Source organism: Rhopalosiphum padi, chromosome 1 (genome assembly GCF_020882245.1).
Source record: "Rhopalosiphum padi isolate XX-2018 chromosome 1, ASM2088224v1, whole genome shotgun sequence".
NCBI classification, from domain to species: domain Eukaryota; kingdom Metazoa; phylum Arthropoda; class Insecta; order Hemiptera; family Aphididae; genus Rhopalosiphum; species Rhopalosiphum padi.
Genome location: NC_083597.1, coordinates 17,376,802 through 17,398,969, shown reverse-complemented (window position 1 = coordinate 17,398,969; position 22,168 = coordinate 17,376,802). Strand labels below are relative to the sequence as shown.

The window sequence follows — 22,168 nt, the reverse complement described above, 5'->3', positions numbered from 1 at the left end:
TGACATATGAAAATAAAAATATGAAACACGATTATCAATTGTATAATAATTTATTAATATAATTAACTACACGAAAACGTTTGAAATTGATTTTATTTACAACAATTTGGATAAAATTAATAATAATTAACATGCATTCGACGTGGACACGTGGTTGTTGGTGTTATAGACATCGGTATTAGTGTAAACCTGAATTGAAATTCACGCGATATCATATTTTCATATTACATGATTTTTGACGAACTGTTTATGCGTAATCTTTAATATTAGAATTACTGATGTCGTCGAGACCACGATGCCCTGATATAATATTATGTAACTATCATTTTACATTACACATTATGAGTAAAAAAAATGGTTTGTCTGTAATAATAATTATAATATTACAATATTTTTTATTTATGCATTGTCAAAATAAATACATAGTATTGAGCCTTGTATTTATCTCCAAAAGGACATCTAAAATCTACCTAAAACTTACAAAGGATTTAATCGAAAGTGGTGTATTACGTATTATATTATGCCAAATAATTCTAGTACTTATTTTATAGAAACGCTACACTCGTTTAAATATATAGTATAAGTCAACTAACTACTATACGATTTGCCATAGGTCAAGTTTGGTAAAACACTAAAACACCCTGCTAGATATATTGTTAGAGTCATAATAATCATAATTAGTCGTGTGTTTGTTGAAGATTGTACTTTTAATATCCAAAGTATACCACTGTGTTTTCCTATCATCGCATGTCAACCTTATGTAAAAATTAGGCGACCACTCTGTATAGGTTTAGATCAGTGGTCGACAACTGTCTGCCCGCTTTAAATTCTAGAACGACGATTTTTTTTTTTATATACATTTTATTTTTGTCTGGTCCATGAACTTTTTAATTTGTGAATGTGGCCCGAGAGTCCAAAAAGGTTGCCGACCACTGATTTTGATGATAAACTAATATTACAGGCTATTATTATTAAATTATTAAACCACTGATGATATTTTGAACTGAATTTAAAATTATTATACTCTTACTATAAAAACTATAAAATAAAAATGACTAATATTTTGAAAATTTGGATTATAGTATAGCTGTATTACATTTAATAGGTAAAACTAAATTAATTTTAAATATATATATGATACAGTTAACTATACTTATTACTACTTCTACTTATTCGTATTTATCAATAAAACCTAAGCTTCACCGGTAGCACTTAGTTTCTAATATTACCGCTTTATAACTAAAATATAACAGCTTTCGAACAATATTTATGACTTTTGACAAATGATTTATTAATTTAAAAAAAAATTCACAATATATATATATTTTTTTTTTACAAAATCTCAAATCACAAATATATGAATTAATTCACAATTCAGTAATATTGGAATAGTATAGTATTTTGTATCAGCTGAAAACAAATTTACCAACTTTAAATAATAATTTGTTCGAATATATAGTTACTAAAGTGTTATAATAATAAATAATTATGTATCATATACCTAAATAACACTTATTTTAAATGCAATATTATTGGTGTAATATAGTGCTTACACGAACGAAAAGATTCGAAGAAGAGTTAATACATTTTAATTAACTGTAAATAATGGTGAAGTGTAGAGTTATACAAATTATTCATTAACTATGTACTAGCTAGCATTGTTTCAGGATATAACAATATTTAATTAGATTTTTTTATACTAAGAAATATTATACCATCTTTATTTTAATTTTTTTCTCTAATGTTCGTTCATTGCGATGATCTTTATGTTTTTGTTCACGCTTATTTAAAGTGGATAGTAGAAAATGCATGTCATCCATTTATCTATGCACATATATTAGCATTGATATAATATAATAGTTAATTTAATCATTGATATTACTAAATGCAAGACACACTATACCTTCTCTTTAAAAAGAGATCATCAGAATTCAGAATGCACTTTAAGATAAGTGGGTTCTAGCTTCTAGACTTCTAGTTGGAAAATCGAACAACAGCATATTATATTATATTTTTAAACAAGATTTCGAATACAATTTTTTTTTAAATATAAATATTGACTGTTTATATTCAATCGATGGTGAATTTTTAATTTTGGTTTTATTTGGCAATAGATAATTTTAAATATTTAAAAATATAAAAACAAAAATTGTAAATATTTTCCGAGTCATTAAATAACAACTGTTGTTTAACACTTTATATCTCAACTTAAAAGAATCGTTTTGTTTATTGTTGTAGAATATAATTAATTTAATAGACTTTCTGACTTTATAATCTAGAAGAAAATAATAAAAATGCGAATAATCTTGTATTCTTTACATAATTAGTGATACATAAAGCGTGCACACTGCACAGACATTATCTACAGCTAGTATAGTTTATGTTGATAATATACGCCTAAGTATTCACGTTTAAACTTATAGATCTTTCTCAATAATTATATTTAGAAGGAGCTGAGAAAATACCATTAAACGCACATTTATTTATTTTATTTATATAAATGCAATACGATCATTGCAATAAATGACGATACTAATTAATACATAAATTAAATTAATTTTTAATAAATAAATATATCGCATAAAAAATAATATTTAATATTATCTATAAATATATAATATATGCATATGCGAATTGCGAATATTATATTTTGGTATATAATTAGAGATTATGAATTATGATGTCGTACAAGTACAAGTATAGTATTTATATAGCTATATAGTAATGGCTATTTCTACACTCGTATACCAAAGATATTTATTAGATAAATTATTATAGTTTATAATTGATATATATATATTTTTGAAATCAAACATTAATGGTCAATTTATAATAGATAAGTAATAGATATGTAATATAGATTATTTACATATGATATTATTAATTATTATACAACATACAAGTAGTATGTATTATACGTATTTCAAATTTATTAACTATTTAAACGAATACTGCTAAAAAAAGTTCACAGAGTAGTCAACAGAGTATACCATCGTGCATATTATGTCGATGTTGGTTAAACATTATTATTTTATAACGTTGTTGTCATTATAATAATTGGAGTGGCATTATAATTCCAATTGAATCCTCTGGAGAAGTTCCCATTGACGGAACATGATTAATCATTATAGATCATAAAGTTTAATCGTTATAATATGAAATGCAATAGTTAAGTTATAACCACTATTGATACTATTATAATTTATAAGTATTTGAAAAAATATTAAAATTGTTTATTAGACCTCTCGGATTATCCATCATAATATATAACTGGTAACGTAAAAACAGTTTTTATTGTTTTCTTTGAATTACCTTTTGTTGACTTACATCGTTTTTCAAATAGGTGGTTCGTTTTAATCTTTTAATATAAAAGATATTTAGACATTTCGTTATTTTTAACGACAGTTCGTAGATGTTTTTATGCGAATATCATTTGATAAAAAAATTAAAAAGCATAGTTTAAAAATAAATATATCTAAAAATTATACAATATTATATTATAGAAATTAGGAATACCTAAGTATTTTATTTTCAAATTTTAATGGTATACTTTATTGTAAAGATGTACAAGTTTTCGTTATCTAAAATTACTAATTCGGCGATGAATTGCATTATTATTTGACGTTTTAAATAAAAAAAAATATGTAAATGTATATATTAAATAAATTTATAAAAGAAAATATTAAACTGTTGTTTTCTATTTATCTCGAAAGTCAATAATAACATAGACAATTAAAAACCATTTATATAATATTAATATTAACTCATAGAAAAAAAAAAATAACTCATTTATTTTGTATACGGTTTCAATGCATGAAACGTACCTAAATATTGTACAATGAAAATGTATATTGCAGTATGTCTATTATTATATACATATTTTTATTTTTTTAGTATGCCTTTTATAACACGTTTATATAGTATTTGAATCTGATTGATTTCGATTAGCAAGTTATAATATAACAGCTTTGTTTTGTTTTACCTAATTAATAATTAATTATTGTTGAGAGCCCAAATTCTTTTTTATGGATAAGTTTAATGTCCGGGAATCCTTAATAAATGGCGATTGTATATATAAAACCTTTTTCCGTATATCTTTTTAGTGGTGTAATTATGCCTTTACCTTTAAATTATATATCTTCAAAAATAGTGATGATAATAACATAAATAGATAAAGTGTAACACTCAATTAAATTACCTAACCTTATACGCCCGATGATAAGCAAATGTAAGTTAAATTTAAATAACCTTTAGTCGTTGACCATTGAACATTTTTAATAATATGTTTATAGGTTCATACTTCAAATATTATTTTATGTTATTCACATTTACAAATTATGCATATGGTTCCCAAATCATTTTAAATATACGATATACACTCGATTGATTAAAAAAATTATTTAGTTTAAGTGAAAATAATAATTGTTGTTATAAAAAAACATTTTTTATTTGCTATTCACACGTATTAAATTTAAAAATTACTAAATTTAGGTAGGTATACCGTACACAATATACATAATATTATATTGTATTAAACCTTGATGGTAACAATGGTAATTTTAAACTGTTAAGCCCCCTTAACACTGAAAGTCTGTTATCCAATTATTCTTTTAAATAATTAGGTTTTTTTACTCATCAATTAGGATTTATCTTTGTGATCTATTTCATAAATACTTTATAAATACTAAATTAATATTGTGTAAGTACACATAGGTAATTACAGTATTACACATATCATAATATGATGCAATTATACTATACATTAAATATTATATTATTAATTCATAAATCATATAATAATACTTACCTACCTAGTTTATTCTAATTACATATTTATGATTTTACATTTTTATAAACAATTTTTAAATGATTTAGTTGATGAAAAAAATGCCAATAATAGTTATAATAATAATAATAATAATAACAACAACAAAGCAATTATATTATTATACTACTATACATAGTAGGTACTTCTTCCCATTATATACCATATAGGTATGTAGGTAATAAAATTGTTTTCCGATAAAACAGAATTTGTTTTATAAATAATGCAATAACTTGAATATAATGAAATGTCATCAACTGCTACAATGAATACACATTATAAATTATAATATTGTAATTTGTATTCACATTAAAATATTGATTAACGTGTCAATATAGCATATAGGTATACTAATTTACATAATAATAATAGTATATAATGACGAATATAATAATACGTGTGAACATTGTATCCGGATGCGTAGTCATTTGTGTGATTTAGTGTTTTTATCAATTTTTTTTTTATGTTGTTTGTATAAAATCTATTTTACAATGAAAAACCATAACAACGGTGTTAATAATTAACAAATCATCGAACTAATTATTGAAGGTCTATATTCTACATTAGTCCGCATTGTTTAGTTTACTTATTTTCTGTTGAATGTGTATAAACGACTGCTAGTTCAATTCATGTACCTACATCGATCCGGTGTTGTTAAATACAAATGTTAAGTGATTTTCTGTACTTCGTCAGTCCGACAGGATAATGTAGTGTTACCGAATCTTAATTTTAAAGAAATGTTTGGGTAAAAATCGTACCGACAATAATGACGTTGTATTAAAAGATAAAAATGAAATAAAAATGTATATAGTCATAACGTAGGTATAATAAAATTAACATTTTCTCGTTAAAATATCTTATTTAAAATGTACAAAATGTTTATAATAACTTTTATCAACTCCTGAGTGGGGTAACCTTGCTCAAACATTTTAATTACGTTTAGTTACTTACAAAAATTTTCACCCTAAATATATAACATAAAAACTACTGTGTTTTTGTTGAAAAGCAATTAATTTATGTTTTCTCCGGTACAAAAAAAATGATTTATTTGATTTATAACTGTAATTGGATTCCAAAATAAAAATAAATTATTACCCATATATTATTATATTACACCATTAGTTTTTTAATTTTTCTTTATTAACGTCTTAAATAGTATTAGGCATATTATTATAGAAGGACGATAAGGTCGAGCAACCAGAGAGGTATATGCATGTTCATCAGATGAATGGAAATTTGAGATGAATCGAATCATGTAACGCGAGCCTTATTATTATATCACGCAAGATACGTGTATGATAGATTTTCATAGTAATGAATATTATTCTCAGTGTGGTATTACTGGTATTTATTTTTATTTTGTTTCGCGGTATCGAATGTTCTGTTAAATGCTAATAGAAAAATGTAAGTAGACCATTGCATAGTAAATACCTATACGAAGTATTTCAGTCGTTTCAAAGATGGATTTCACAACGTTATCTTGTGATTTGTAAATCGACATTAATAACAAATAATAACTAATATGTATATAATATTATGTAAATATACCATATACTTCTTACGCCTACTTATATTTTATATAGTAAGCATTATGTGTACCTACCTAATATATTTATGTAAAACATTGTAATTTCAATTTTCCAGAATTTCAAGTTTAAAAAATATAAAAATATATTCATTTTATTATAACAATACTTTTTAATAATATAAGAAAAAATCATCATACCTAGTATTCGTCCGGTGGTGCCACGGTGGATAAAATTTGTATGTTGTTAAAAATAAAAAATAAAGTTTCATTAAACATAATTTAATTTCCGTGAAATTATTATAACTCATACAGGATACATGATTTATGAACACAAGTGTGCGTAGACTCCGGTTTCAGGGGCAGTATAAGTGATGTAATCCGGCCCGTTTTCCAGATTTGTTATGAAATTAAGGCGCATAGTTTCATATTTTTTTATTTTAGGTATCAAAATTAAAATTGTGTAGGTTAGATGTTGATTGGATAAAGTAATTCTTGACGATAATATTATTAATATTATGATAATGCATTTTTATATTCTGTGATAATAATTACAATTTAAAAATACAGTTCCCGATAAATATATTATTGAATTAATATTTTTACAGCTGTGATTTTATAATCAATAATTGTTAATTACTATATTGTACATGATTTGTGTAAATATAACTTTATGGAGATAAAACTTACCGAGGCCCATAATTAAATATTTTAACGATCGCTGTAAACCAGAAAAAAAAAGTTCAGAAACAGCATATGCGGCCTCTATTGCCCCTGTGCGCACGTCTATGTTTATGACAGGTAAATATATAAATATTTATATAAAAAAAAACATATTACCTAGTTACATTAGCGTAAAAAAATTCAAATATACATAATAGTCACATAAAACTACATTTAAAAATAAAAAAATAAAATTTTAATTTTATCGTAATTATACAAAAGAAGTAACTCTTTTACTTTCGCACACAATGGAATTTAAAATATGATACTGTTGTTTTTTACTTAAAATAATGTAATTAAATATTACCTATCATGAACAATAATTTGTTTTTAAACTAGCATAACAGACATTTTCGATTATATTTTATGGTACTTTAATATCTAAACGAATTTTAAGATATTCGTTAGGATATTACACTTTTGGACTTTAGAAACATTTAGAATTGATTTCTAAGTACAAAAATACTTTTTATTTAACAATGTTGTACTTGTTTAGATGGAAAATGAATAAACTATCATTATAATAATGTACAAGTGCAATATTATTATATAATATTATTCGCAATATTCATATTTTATTCTCTTTGTACCTACTTTGTATAAAATAATTTCATTTTTTCCATGATAATAATTTAAAAAAAATGTTATTTAACAAAATTAATACTATTTTGCATATTTTACAATATTCTTGGATAATAAATTAAATTATTTTAAAATAGTCTTATCAATAATATTTTCGTATGTATATAAAATTTAATATAAATTATATACAAACATATAGATGTAAACTACAGGTAAGTTATATTTGTAACTTAAAATACTCGCCTATTTAATATTTGTTATTATTTAAAATATCTTTAATACTAAATTGTCGTAATTGTTGATATTCAGATTTTAATATTTTATTGTAATTGTGAACGCGGATATATTTTTTTTTATTAAAATTGACAGTTGTTTATTATTGTTAAATATTGATAGTCTAAAGTATTAAGTCATAGTGAATAATATTCAACTTATGATCATGTTTAAAAATTTAAAATCAAGAGTAACATTAAACTCATTTACGGTACTAATACGCGATATAAAGTTAGATTAGGATAAGGCATGGGTCACCAAACGGCGGCCGCGAACACATTTTATCCGGCCCGCAGACAAAGAATAAATAACACATATTACGACGAAATTATATGTTATGATTATAAATTATTATTGATTTTAAATAATGTAAATATGTACTTATTCCTAACGTGGAATTTCAAAAATATTAATTGGTGACCCCTGGGATAAGGTATATAATAAATCTATATTATATATGTACTAATACGCATAATACCTACCACGAAATCAAAAGTACCATTGTCATTTGTCATCCAAACACAAAACCTTAAAAATTATGTTGATAAATATATACACATCGGCGTCTTAATAAATATAACTTAAATATGTCAATGTACAATTCTACAAGATCTAACGGTCAACGGCGATGTCTTACGATGTTTTTCCGTTGAAACATACGATTCGGTTACGTCGAATGACGCATAATTCGTTCATTTATAATTTATTGAACAAGTGTACCAGCTAGTGTACCACCAAGAGATTTGACACGTTTAATTAATGTGTCTCGTGCTAATGTCACCGAACACCCTGTTGTGCAGTAGTCGCAAAACGATAGGCGAGCGACTCAGATCTCCTGGTAATCGCAAAGTTTCTGGACTCCGCTGTCGGCGAGCTGTTCGGTCTTGTGAAAGTCTACTTGTATTTCGGCGAACGATTTGCGCTTGGTCTCGGGCATGAATAGACAGCAGAACAGGCCGCCAGCCAGAGAAGCGACTGAGTAGACGATGAAGTTGGCGGATACGCCGAGAGCATCGGCCAACGGCTGGTAGGTCGTAATCATGACTGTGGACGTGATCGTGACAGCCATCACGACGGCCGTGTCGGCTAGGGCCCGGGTGTCCGATGGGAAGTACTCGCACTGGACGACGGACAGCAGAGGCATGAGGCCGACGTTGATGAAGAACTGTGCGCCGGCTATTGACCCGAACAGCGGCAGCCAGCTGTGGCCGACGACGTCCCGACACCAGAGGACGGTAGCCACACTCGCGTGACAGGCAGCCGTGCCGAAGCACGAGACGATCATCAGCGGCCGCCGACCGCACCGGTCCACAACCAGCGCGAAAGGCACAGCGGCCACGAGCACGACTAGGCCCAGGTAGACAGCTAACGCGTTTGTCGATATCCGGGTGTTCGACATGATGGACGCCGCGTACGCTTCCAACACGCCAGCCCCACAGGCCATTTGCAGTACGGCCAACACTATGACGATCACCAGCGGCCGACGGTCTCTGTTTAACAGGTCACCGACGCTTCCTTTATTCCTGTAAAAATAATGTTAATAATGTGGCGTTATAAAACGTGTTATACACATTAACAATATTTAACATAATAATATTATAAATGGGTAATAAAATAAATAAATTAATTAATTAATACGAAACGGGTTTATTTCTACTCAACTATATTCGCGAATTAACATATCGAATCTCAGGAAATTCGAACAGTGAAAAGTGCGACATTCGAACAATAGTGCGAGTTTAAATTAAAATATAAGTAATTCAACAAGAAACTAGATTGAAATCAGTGGTTATATCAACCAATCGGGAGATAATTATTTTTTGAACGTAAACCCAATTAAATTTCTAAAGTCTATTATTTAAACAGTAAACACACACGCGTGTAATTTGCATTTATATGATATTTTTATATTGGTATCGATTTTTGATTAGACTTTTTAGGGTGGAGAGTACTGAGTAGTCTTTCGTCTCTAGCAGTCTTCCTTAGATTACTACAGTAGCGCTAGCATTGATCACGCATTTAAATGATTTATCACGATACGAAAGATGTACATGAATACACACAAATATACGCATTGAAAGCAAGCCTCGTGCGATTTGTATATTATTATCATATCGTTATATCATTTTGGGGTGACGATACTTTAGGTGTATTATATATTATATCGTGAACGCGCAGATTGTAGGTACATATTATATATATATATACATAGAACAAAGCCCGAACGAGTCATGGCGGTACGTACAGGAGAGGGAAAACCAATTTTGTTTTTCATTGTTTTTTTTCGCAGGTCTTTCGAAATTGCTATAAATATTTACACCGGCTTTCCTTTTTGTTGGTGTACCGTTTGACGAGATCAGAAAAAAAACGAAACGATAAACACAATTCCCTTGAGACAGTTGAGACAATCTCAACCGAATACTGGTAAATTAATTTAAAAAGTTGTTCACAACCACGTCGCAGTATAGGTATATAATAAAATCCGTGGTGTAAAAAATATAAGGAAAAACAACCTCGAATAATAACAAAACATATATTTTAAACGTATACTCATACAATAATTTTTATAAAAATATATAGTGTGGCATTCTTTATAAGTGTACTATATTAATATTAATTATGAATTATGATAATAAGTGTTGATGAAAACCTGGCAAGTAGGTATAGGAGGTAGCTAGTAGCTAACAAAATCTATTGAATACTTGAATATGGTATGGCTTACTTTGAGATCAATAGGTATACGCGGTTTATCATACAAAGTATAATATTTAACTTGAAAAGTTTATGGTGTACATTTATTACTTTTAATATTCAGACGAAGTTAACAACTTAAAGTTTATTTTAAATAGGTACAATTGTATATTTATTTTTCTTACTTTATTATTATTTGTACACATTAACCTTTATTCGTCGTCTTTGTTATCAGTTGAGTTATAACCCTATTTTGTATAATATGCTAACTTCTAAGGAAACAAATATTTAAATCATAAGATTTTTTTTGAATAAAAATGTATCGTGTTTAATAGCTCAAAATAATGTTTAAGTTTATAATTTCAACCAGAAGCCGAGATTTTATCACTGAAATTGTTGTGTTTTATGATATATTTTGTTATTGGTGTTTTCATTAAAAGTATGAGCTTTTTTTTAAAAAAAAAAATATAGTTATATTTATACACATGATTAGCGTATAACTGTTGACTTTTTTTTATCTTATTGGTCAGTAATAAACATTCCGTTTAATGCAATTATAAACTTCTCCGTGTTGCGGGGCTCAAAAAGAATAAGAATGCTTTTGGTAAAAATGATACTTCGGTTTAATGTATTTAATAAAAAAAAAAGAACCCAGTGGCCTATATACCCTGCAGATTGTAACGACACACATATTGAATTGTATTATACTATTATGTAAGTATGCACGCGTAAGCGTATACAATGTATATTGTTATAAATTATAATATTGTACTATTTGTACTTATAGGTATATATATTAATAAATATATCATATAAGGTTAAACTGTACGTAATAGGGTGTGTGTACACGGTATATGGAGACGCCTATTATAAAATGTGTACCTCAGTACAATTTTTAAACGAATATAAGTAGTGTAATAATTATTGAAAAAAATAAAAATATGGACTTCTACTTAAATATAAATTGGCTGTATATATTAAGTATAAAATATAATCGAAAAAGTTGATATATATATATATATATTTATAAACATTTAAAGAACGACGCATGAACTGCGTATAGCCGTTTATGTCCGTGAATATAAATGATTCGATAAAAATCCCTAATGTTGATGTATCTCGTGACGTTTGAACACGCGCCATTCTCGCACGTGTACGTACGGTATATGTAATACCCACAGGGCTTACTAAATTTGATGTAGGTTGTATATATAGATGCTTCTATTGGCAAAAAAGAAACGCCTCTTCAAAAACAAGACAGCAGCACTAAAGTTGTAAAGGGACCCAGTGACATGTAGACACGTGCGACTTGCATATGTATATATAATATATATTATACATATTGTATGCTTATAATGCAATTTACGGACGATCGTTACTAATAGGCAATAGCAGTCATCGTGATAATACGAAACTAGATATAACTTGAAAAATACCGTTTACTCGTAGATAGTGTTTCATTCAATTTCCCTAGATGTTATAATTTTTGTATTAACTCGATAAGAAACTTGACAAGATATAAGATATTCAATAAATAACTTTTTCAAAATTTTTCTTCTAGAGTTACTGACAGTCGAAAATGTCCCCAATCAATTGAATGAACATTTCTAAATTTAAATTTCCTACAAACAACGTCACTAATACCCGCGTCCATGACACATATTATATACCTATCGTTCGAAATGGAATCTTTGACGGACAACAATTCGGTCTGTAAATCGTCATCCGTGTAACTCCGCAGAGACCAGAGGCATTTGGCCGCGTCGTCCGCTCGACCGTCCAGCATCAAATAGTACGGTGACTCGGGCAAGAACAGAAACAGCACGCCGGACATGACCGACACACATGCAGATACGATAGTCAGTGTGATGTAATCACCAAGCAGCCAACCTGCAAAGTATGAGAACAACAAACCCAATGCGTAGCTGAGCTGAACTAACAAGCTGAGCTTGCCACGTATTCCAATGCTGGCCATCTCGCCGACGTACGCCGGTGCCACCACCCATGCGATCCCAACGGCGGCGCCGTGGAGAAGCCTAGCCACGAACAGGCACCATACCTGAAACACAGAATATAATACATTTAATCCTTAAAAACTTTAATCACACAGTTTATTTACCAACGCTGATGGATACTTGAAACTTTACAACACCATGATCTATTATCATTATACTCGTACTATTCATAGGCCAATTAAATATAAATTATTAAAGAATTTATAGTTGATTTGGTCTTGTTTATTTTATATACTTATAATATAATTTTACCTACATTGAAATTATAAGATTAATAATTTATTAACATATGTTTTTGTCTGACCGTTCCAAAACTTTTATCGTTGTACAATATTTTTGATCGAAAATTTATATTTGTGGGTGGTGAATTTGTCATTCAAATTTGGGAAATGTTTATGTAAACATATGCTAATTACGGTCTAAATATTACCATAGAAAAATATTTTTAATTAAATGTCTTTTATAGGTTAATTGGGGAGGGGGGTGAATTATAAAAATGGTTTTTGAAAGCAAATGAATAATAATAGTTTTAGAACTGATTATGTAAATACATATTATTATAATTAGTTTTATTTTAATTTATTTTTGTTTTTTTGTTATTAATTATGTTATATGTTGAATATTAGTGTAGTGAAAAATTCATAAATAATTATTTTTTGTATTTGGTAACATTATATGTTGGAAACAAGTGTCTACAAACCGCTTAAATCAAACAACGTGAAAATACATATTTATACATAATTTTATTGGTCTATAATATTTCTCTGAAAAATGAAATAAATGAATAATTTCTTAACTCCTCTCATTGAAACACATTGCAATAGTTTTATGACATTCAATTCGAATCTCGATTGCCGATTCTCACAAACAACCCATTATATGCAAAACTTGAACATGTTTTTTTATTATTATTATATTATTCACCCTGCACATGGTCACAAGGGATCTAAAAACGACGGTAACGGCAACGACGACAACGACGACAACGCATTTTGGAAACAACGGTTTCCGTATAATATGACGTTAATATTCATTGTTTGAATACAATCTCTCACCCCTCCGTAATGATAAATTGCCAAGCATGTTACTTTGTTATTATTATTATTATATGTTTGGGTTGGTATAAATATATGTGTATATGTGTGTATATATGTGCGTGTATGGCGAAAATAACACATTATAATATTTTCACTGCACCACAAACATGGAAATTATTTTATTTCCCGAAACAACGCAGTTTTCAAACGACCCGGCCCTACCGTCGTGTATAATGTGTATATATTAATGCATGCGCGCTTAATAATATACTCGCCAGATTTTTTTTCACGAATTTCCAAACGAACGTTGTAACATTATCGCACCGTGTTGAACCATATTATATTTCATATATAATAATATTACTATACTAGATATAAAATGCTAAGGTAACGTTGATTTTTGTTTATGACACGGTTTGTACATATATATATATATGTATATTATATACATTATTATTATTATTGTAATTGTTTTTTTTTAATACCTTTACAGACTACTGTAAATTACAGTGACAATGAAAGTTATGAAAGCAGACTCTTTAAATTGTATAGTGATCCGTTTAGATTATTGTGCTGGAAATGTCACTGATTTAAAAACGTAATTATTATTATGATTATTATGATTACGTCTCTACTGTGTTATTTTTACACTGTACACACGATATTTGTTTCACGACAATGTCATTACAGTGTTTTTATTATTCATTTTTCATATTTTAATTCCTTTTTTTTTTTTTAATAAAATATGAATAATTTTTTCTTTGTGCCATCGGATTATCGGAAACATATTTTATAACGCCTACAAAAATATAATCAGTCCAAATACAATGCCTGAAGCTAAATCTTCACATCTCAAACGTGATTTTTAAAAACGGATGTTTCTGAGAATAAAACTATATAAATAGATATTTGTTTTTGAAGTTAAATAGTAAATACAATTTTACGGTTATTTTCTCATTGATAACTTCTGTTAATTTAAATTCATATAAGTATTTCATTTTCTTCAAAAACATTGATTCAGTTAATGTTCAATGTGTTTTTATAATTGTATAAAATATATTGATTATCTTTATATTAAGTATTAACCATATTATATCTATTATCTATATAATAACAAAAATATTATAACATTCTTAATACATTTAAAAATTGGTTAATTGTGTTATAAACTAGTGTTATAACTAAAAAATAAATCGTTATTATAAATTCTTCCATATCTATAAACCTAAGTTTGCCATAATACATGAACAATTTAAACAATAGATAATTTTTAAATAAAAATAAGAAATATTTTATTCCTTGGCAAATTTTTTTTTAAATAATTTTCTACTTTGTCATTCTTGAAGATTAAAAAAATCATATGTCTAGGTGATGTAGCAATCAATTCTGTAAAATTTAAGTGATAATGATAACCTATATAGATAATATATTACATACATTTTTGATATTTTATTATTGTATAGGTATGTTATACTTTATAACATACGAGGTGTTCAATATATTTGGAAACTAAATTACTGTAATATGTATATTTTAAAATCTACACGGAACAATAAAACATAACACTGATATACATTTTTTTTTTATGTAAAATAGTTAATAAACTCATTAATTATATATTATATTATCGTTTATCAGTCTTTTATGAGCCAAATTGACCGTTTCCAAACTTATTGAACACCCTATATACAGTACCTAGGTGTAAATATCTCTAGTAAATTCATGTGTAGTTTGTCTATCAATAATTTAAAGAAAAAAAACTTAGTAACTATTTATAATTCTAAATGTGATAATGATGACTGAGTTTTGCATTCTGGAAATGCATCACATTCGTAAATATATTTAGGAGGTTCCTGTAGATTTATGCGTTTATATCGGAGGTCGATTCACACGGGTCACGGGGTTGCCTTCGGGTGGCTTAACTTTTCCACACTCAACCATTCGTGCGTACACAAGTTTACCTAACTAAAAGCAATTACAATATAGAGTTTTTTCTCTCTCTCTCTATTTTTATACAAAAAATGTTAGTATCTTTTACGTGATATAGCAGTAAAAAAGGTCGCACAACAGAAATACTATAAGATAATATACTTATAACGACGTGGTCGGGGGTAAATCTTACCTTAACATTGTATACGTACTACGTATTAAATATAATCAATAACGCATATTCATGTGATATTTATTTAAAAAAAAAAATCGTACTGTAAAAATCAGTAAGATATTACGTGAACTGCAGACATATGTAATGAAAATACCAAAAAAATTTCGAAAGTATTGAAATAGATATTATAAAGAATAATTTATCATATAACGCTTTACTACAGCTATAGTCTATTGCTGTAGCTGAGGTGAATTTCACGGCTTATATTTTATTGATTTTACTATAATATTATACTCGATGAATAACGGATCTAGTCGCAAACAGGAAATGGCGAGTGACTGCAGCTGTACTAAATAATAATATTATTATGAATAATTATCGACATATATCGGTGGAATAATTCAATTCGAGACTATGATGTCAGACGCAGCAGTATGTGGGTATGGCGGTGGTGTTGGCAACTACGTGTAAGCATGGGTTTGAAATTATAATATTATTTTATTTTACTCACTTGTCGACCAAACAATATGAACATCCATCCGACGAACATGATTGGTGCGGATGCGGTTACAGCGTACTTACGCCCGATCTGGTCCATTAGCCATCCCGCAGGCACAGCCATGGCGAAATTGCCGATGTCGATGCAGGCTACCATCCATGACATCTGTGCCGACGTCAGTGACACGGGTGCTCGTCCAGCTGACATGTATTCCATGACCGGCGAAGGCCATCCGAGTACGATGCCTGCCATGAACACGGGCAATGACGCTACGGAAATGTAATAAAATATATAAACAGCACACACTCGGGGTGTAGAGGGGAGTGGACTGGCCAAGGCGTTAATAGTGTACTGTTATTGTAGACTTTTCGATAATATATGGGCTGTGCGTTCCCCATACCCTGCTAAAAGCCACAAAATGCCACCGATTAGAAACAGAAGCCTGGTCAATACCTATATTATACATGAGATAGGATCTAAAATCTAAATTAAGACATCATACATAGGTACATTTTTTTTTAATGTTATTATCTTTGTTCTTGAAATTGTTTTTCTTTCTCTCTTACTATTAATGGATATTGAAAGTTCTAATCTGTATATGTTATATTTTCCTAACAATATTAGATTATTATTAAGTACACAAAGTTAAATAATTTAAAACTATTAATTCAACTATATAAATAAATCAACTATCGAGATGTTCAAAAAAATGTCCAACTTAACAGTTAACTAAAGACCAAGTTGATAATTAATTGAAAAAAAGAAGTATTGCCAAAGGACACTCCTTAAATGGTATACAAAATCAAAATGTTTAATAATATAGTTCTAATAAGTACGCCTAAGATGAATTATAAAAATTAGAATTTGAATACATTCATTATAAAAGGAAAAAATGAGGGTGAAAATGTATTAACGGTGATTCATCATCTATTATATAATAAATCGCGTCATCAGATGAAATACGCGGCAATTAATGTAATATTGTGTACAGTAAAATCTCGTTAAATCGAAATGGCACGAGAATGATAAAAAAAATGTAAGCATATTTCCGATTCGTTTAACGATAACCTTTAAAACCGAAAAAAATCCGTTTTTCAACAATCAATAGTAGTATACCTAGTATTTAATGTATAAATAATTATTTATTTAATTAATCAAGTGATTAAATTGTCTGTAAAACAAATAATACAATAAATTATGAATAATAATTGATCGACGAAAAATAATTACTATTATTGTATTATGCAGTAATAAATATTAAAAAGATTTTTCATGTTTAATACGAGCAAAATTTTAAATATTCAATAAATATACTTTTTTTTTAATTTAGTGACAATATTATAATTATGTAAAATTAATTTTAATAATTTTAATTTTAAAAGTAAGAATATATAATACTTTTAACACATAAAAAACTGAAGAAACCCAACACAAATGGGATACCGAACAATAGTTGTTAAGTCATGTTTATAACTTGCTTACTGGTATATGATATTTAACGAGATTTAATAAGATATGCCGTATTATTAATAAAATTTTGTATAAAACCTAACCTTATGTTATGGAGAAATACGCCTAAAGACAAGCAATGATTTTATTTGCGCTTCGGTACTCTAGTGAAGGTACTGTCCTAACACTGACATATCCCAGTCAGTTTTTTTTAAATATATTATGCTCATACATAACATATGCAAGTAAACAACTCGCTCCTACTATAATATTGCGTATAACATACCAGTTTATACTATCTATAGGACATTGTACGTATACTTACATTGGAAGTAAATCAGGATATATAAATACAAAACTATTGTCTATTTTGTTATACTCCGATACTCGTATAGGTAATCACTAATCATAATTATTATGAAATACTTGCTATTAAATAATTAAGTATACATTTTACAATATTAAGTGGATGATTATTTTTTGAAAATAATTAATGAAACATTAATTGTTAAGACTGGTTTACAAAAATATAATAATTCATTATCCTATTAATATGTGTGCTCGTGTGCATTATGCACAAACGCATTAATAATACTTAACTTATTATTTTTATAGTTATGATTAACATTTAACCTGCTTTTATTTAATGGTTTGGTTAATCTAGTTCTAAAATTCTTATTTTATATCTAAAGATATTTAGATATGTACTAATATATAATATATACATTTCTATTTAACGATATTCTACTGTTCCTATAACTATTTAATCGGTTGGTGAGTAACTGCAATAGCCGGTTAGCTGAAGTTAAAAATTGATTCAATCGCATGGAATAAAGTTTTGGAATATTTTTGCCAAGTTCGTTTAACTGCCACGTACACACATTAAACGATTAAACATAGGTCAACCATTGAATTTTCGGGCTAATCTACGTTTTTGCTAAGTTAAATCCAGTAGGTTAATGTAGATTTTCTTCTCCTAGTTGCTGCAAGTGTCTGTTTTCATTACTCGTGTCGTTCTTATCTTTTTTTGTATACAAAAGTTTTCAACTAGACTATATGTATAAACTAATCAGATTTATGAATTACTAAACATCCATGGATCTCACTTTACTCACAAATCATCATACTTGTAATATTAAATATCTATTGTTAAAAATTGTAAATGCGTTTTGTTCTTATTAGTCCTATTGTTGCACACTACTTCAGTGTTAAAAAATAATTCCAAAATTATGCAAAGTGTAATTGATAATATAATTATATTTTTCATCATTTACACCTTATAATTTTATATACTAGCTCTCAGAAATAAGATAAACACGCCATTAATTAAAAACCAACTAATCAACCAATACATAAATTAAATAATGTGATACTTGTACAAGCAAAACGATATCAATACTCTCTTTAGTTTTATCATCAAAAGTAAACAATGTTGGGTGAGTGTATCATTTCTACCAAAAAAAAAAAATAATAATAATAATACTTTTCACCCTTATTATTTCTGGCGGATAAAGCGAATTCTCCCAAACGGTGTATAGTCATACATATTCGCTCAAATGATCTACGCTCGTTGATGGGTTGGGTATCCCTCCTCCCGTAGGCCATAAAATAATTAATTAGTTATATTTGACTTAATCTAAAAATATTATGAAGATATGTGTAAGTGTTATCGACTAATAACGAATTTGTAAAGAATTTGTAGTATGATAACAAAAATGATGACACAATTTAAAGGCATATTTCTTCACGTTTGACACAGCAAATATAATAATTAAATATGGACCCACATTAGAAAAATAATGATATCGCGTTATATTGAAACAGTCTACTTTATTTTACTTAGCATATCTAATTTCTTACGTAGATATAATATAGTGTTAGGTATAATAGATAATACATGTATGTGGTATGTTTTGTTTAACTGTAAAAGATTAAGTAAGGTAATGTGAATGTATAATTGTCAATATTATAATAAAATGGGGGAAACTAAATAAGTTCACAAGAAATAAGTAACAATAAACTTAATATAATAATAAATTGTTATTTATATATACATAAAAAATACTTTAAAATATTATATTTTGGTCTATAGTATAAATAAAAAATAGTGCAAAAATGTATTTTATCTCGTTAAGATAATCTGGTCGTTACTTTGATAAAAAATCGCGATAATATTTTAAATACTAATTATTAAATCTTATGATGGTGAAAACAATTTAAATACGAAAATACGGTTGTATAAATGAAATAACAATGAACATATAATATTATAATCAAACTAAGTATACCTACGACCCTTTAATTTTGATTTATAAATTTAATAAAATAGCAATTCAATTCAAACTAAAACATTTTGATTTTGTATATGATTATACAACTAATATATGTATATAAAGGTAATTAGTAAAAACCCAAAATTAACTCGTTAACATAAATAGTTTGAATAAACCTAACTTCGGCTTAATACTTCGTTAATAATGTTTTGAACAAAAATGTCGTATTTATATAATCTTTTAAATTTTTTTTTAAGATTTTAGGACGGAAGATAATTAAAAGGAAAATTGTCTGAGACGATACTAAACTTCATTTTAATACAATACAATTATATCTATATCTGTAATATAAATAATTATTATAACAGCTGAATAATTGTAAATACGGTTTTTTATACGTTACAATATTATTACGCGTCCAATTTTAATGTTGCAATGTACAGTGTGTATAGTGAATTGTAATAATACGAGCCACGTAAATTATCATTGATTATTATTTAACTGTTTTAATTATGTAAAAATATAATAACAATATTCGTGTAAATTAAACATTTTTTGATAACCTAAGTTTTAATAAAATATTATTGAAAATAAAATAATAAAAACAACAAATTATACTTATTATACTTATTATATGTATATTATATATAGGCGAAGTATCATAATATAATATATAGCATGTGTACACGCGGGCAATGGTTATAAGTAAGGTAGTAAATATCATATAATTTAATAACGATAGTTCTGGATTGAGGAAAAATCGTTTCGATTTTCAATTTTCCTACGGGATATACGTACAACGACGATGTAAACGAAACCATTAAATGGCATTTACGAATTAAAAATCTAATATCATGGTAATTTTTTCTTCTTAAATTGGTTTCCTGAAAATTGGTAAATTCCAAAAGGATTGTGATGTGCATAAAAATATGCATATTATACACATAAAAAAATAAAAAATTAATTACGCTACAGGATGTAAAATATCATAACTAATTAGGGCCCGGATTTAAATGCTTTAAAAAATAACCCAAATTGCCCTAAACATTGTATATTTTAATAAATGTAATAATGGCAATTATGCCCTTAAAAAGAATCCAAAATTTTTGATTCACACGCGAGAGGATTCACACGGTTTAACGGTTTAACTTATCTATGCATTTTTTTTTATCCCAACTAACAACAGGCAATACAAAAGTAAAATACCGAACTTACGCACTTATAATAAATAAACGCGATCGCGATGTACTTACGCACTTATAATAAATAAACGCGATCGCGATGTAGCCCATCTGACCAATTAGTTGTTATTTCAGCGAGAACCGGCAAGACATCAAAGGCATCAGCGTCCGATAATCGTTGAAGATAGATAAAAACGTTATCACATTTATAAATATAAATATTGACATTTAGTTCAGATGAAAGATATCTAAAGTCTATTGATGCAAGTATGTAATGAAAAACATATTTCCCGATATAACGTTTCCAATTTTCCGATCTAGACTATAATAATATAAGCTCGTACAACAACCACGCGTAACGTATAAAAAATTCACAACCAAAGTGTCACCTTTGAAGCATCATCTGCAACAGGTACGCGAAACCGATTGTGTGCTCGGGACTATATAGAGCGCCCAAAATATAATGCACCCGGCATTTAAATCCGGGCCTCGAATCAACCATAGTAGATAATATATTATAGGTACTACGAGTATGGCAAATATGATGAATTTAGTTGAATCGACGAACCGACAATGCACGCGGCGATCTGTCTGGACGAACCGGACGAAAGTTGACTGTGCTCCATCGCGGAAGACCCGCGTTCGGCCCGTGCAGCGTTCAGTAGGTATAACAAATACCGTGTTTATACAATTAACACGTTGAAATACGCGTTTTTCCGTGTTGTGTTCCGACGTCACGCACCGATCGTCTGCGATACGATTACTGCTGCAGGTGGCTCGTGTAATATATTTTTGAATAATATACGACGACGATGACGACCTATCGCACCGGTTTCGCGTAGACGATCAAGGCTGCGCCGACCATCGAGAATTTGAGACGAAAACATAGACTGTTTGCGTGTATTATATCATGCGCGTGACCATTACTAACCGATGCGTCGACGAGAAATCTCGTTTGGATACCGGCCACATGCCCACATGTTACGTTATT

The 22,168-nt window shown here is 28.1% G+C and overlaps 2 protein-coding genes across 2 annotated transcripts in view; one reads left to right on the top strand and one right to left on the bottom strand.

Moving 5' to 3' along the window:
* The window catches only part of LOC132920369 (uncharacterized), a 202,870-nt gene that overhangs the window by 26,827 nt on the left and 153,875 nt on the right, over window positions 1–22,168 (top strand).
* LOC132920398 (uncharacterized) lies at window positions 6,858–22,161 on the bottom strand. The gene is made up of 4 exons (XM_060982767.1): window positions 21,746–22,161; window positions 16,287–16,543; window positions 12,290–12,678; window positions 6,858–9,451 (listed from the first exon to the last, which is right to left on the bottom strand). The coding sequence occupies exons 1-4, from the start codon at window positions 21,801–21,803 to the stop codon at window positions 8,755–8,757; spliced, it is 1,401 nt and encodes a 466-aa protein (XP_060838750.1). The 5' UTR covers window positions 21,804–22,161; the 3' UTR covers window positions 6,858–8,754.

Excerpts from the sequence above, each read along its gene's own strand:
- LOC132920398 (XM_060982767.1), bottom strand. The coding sequence starts at position 21,803 with ATGGAGCACAGTCAACTTTCGTCCGGTTCGTCCAGACAGATCGCCGCG. Across the intron at positions 16,544-21,745 it reads GATCGCCGCGTGCATTGTCG|CGTCATTGCCCGTGTTCATG; the intron begins GTTCGTCGATTC and ends ACATTTCCGTAG. Across the intron at positions 12,679-16,286 it reads TCATATTGTTTGGTCGACAA|GTATGGTGCCTGTTCGTGGC; the intron begins GTGAGTAAAATA and ends TCTGTGTTTCAG.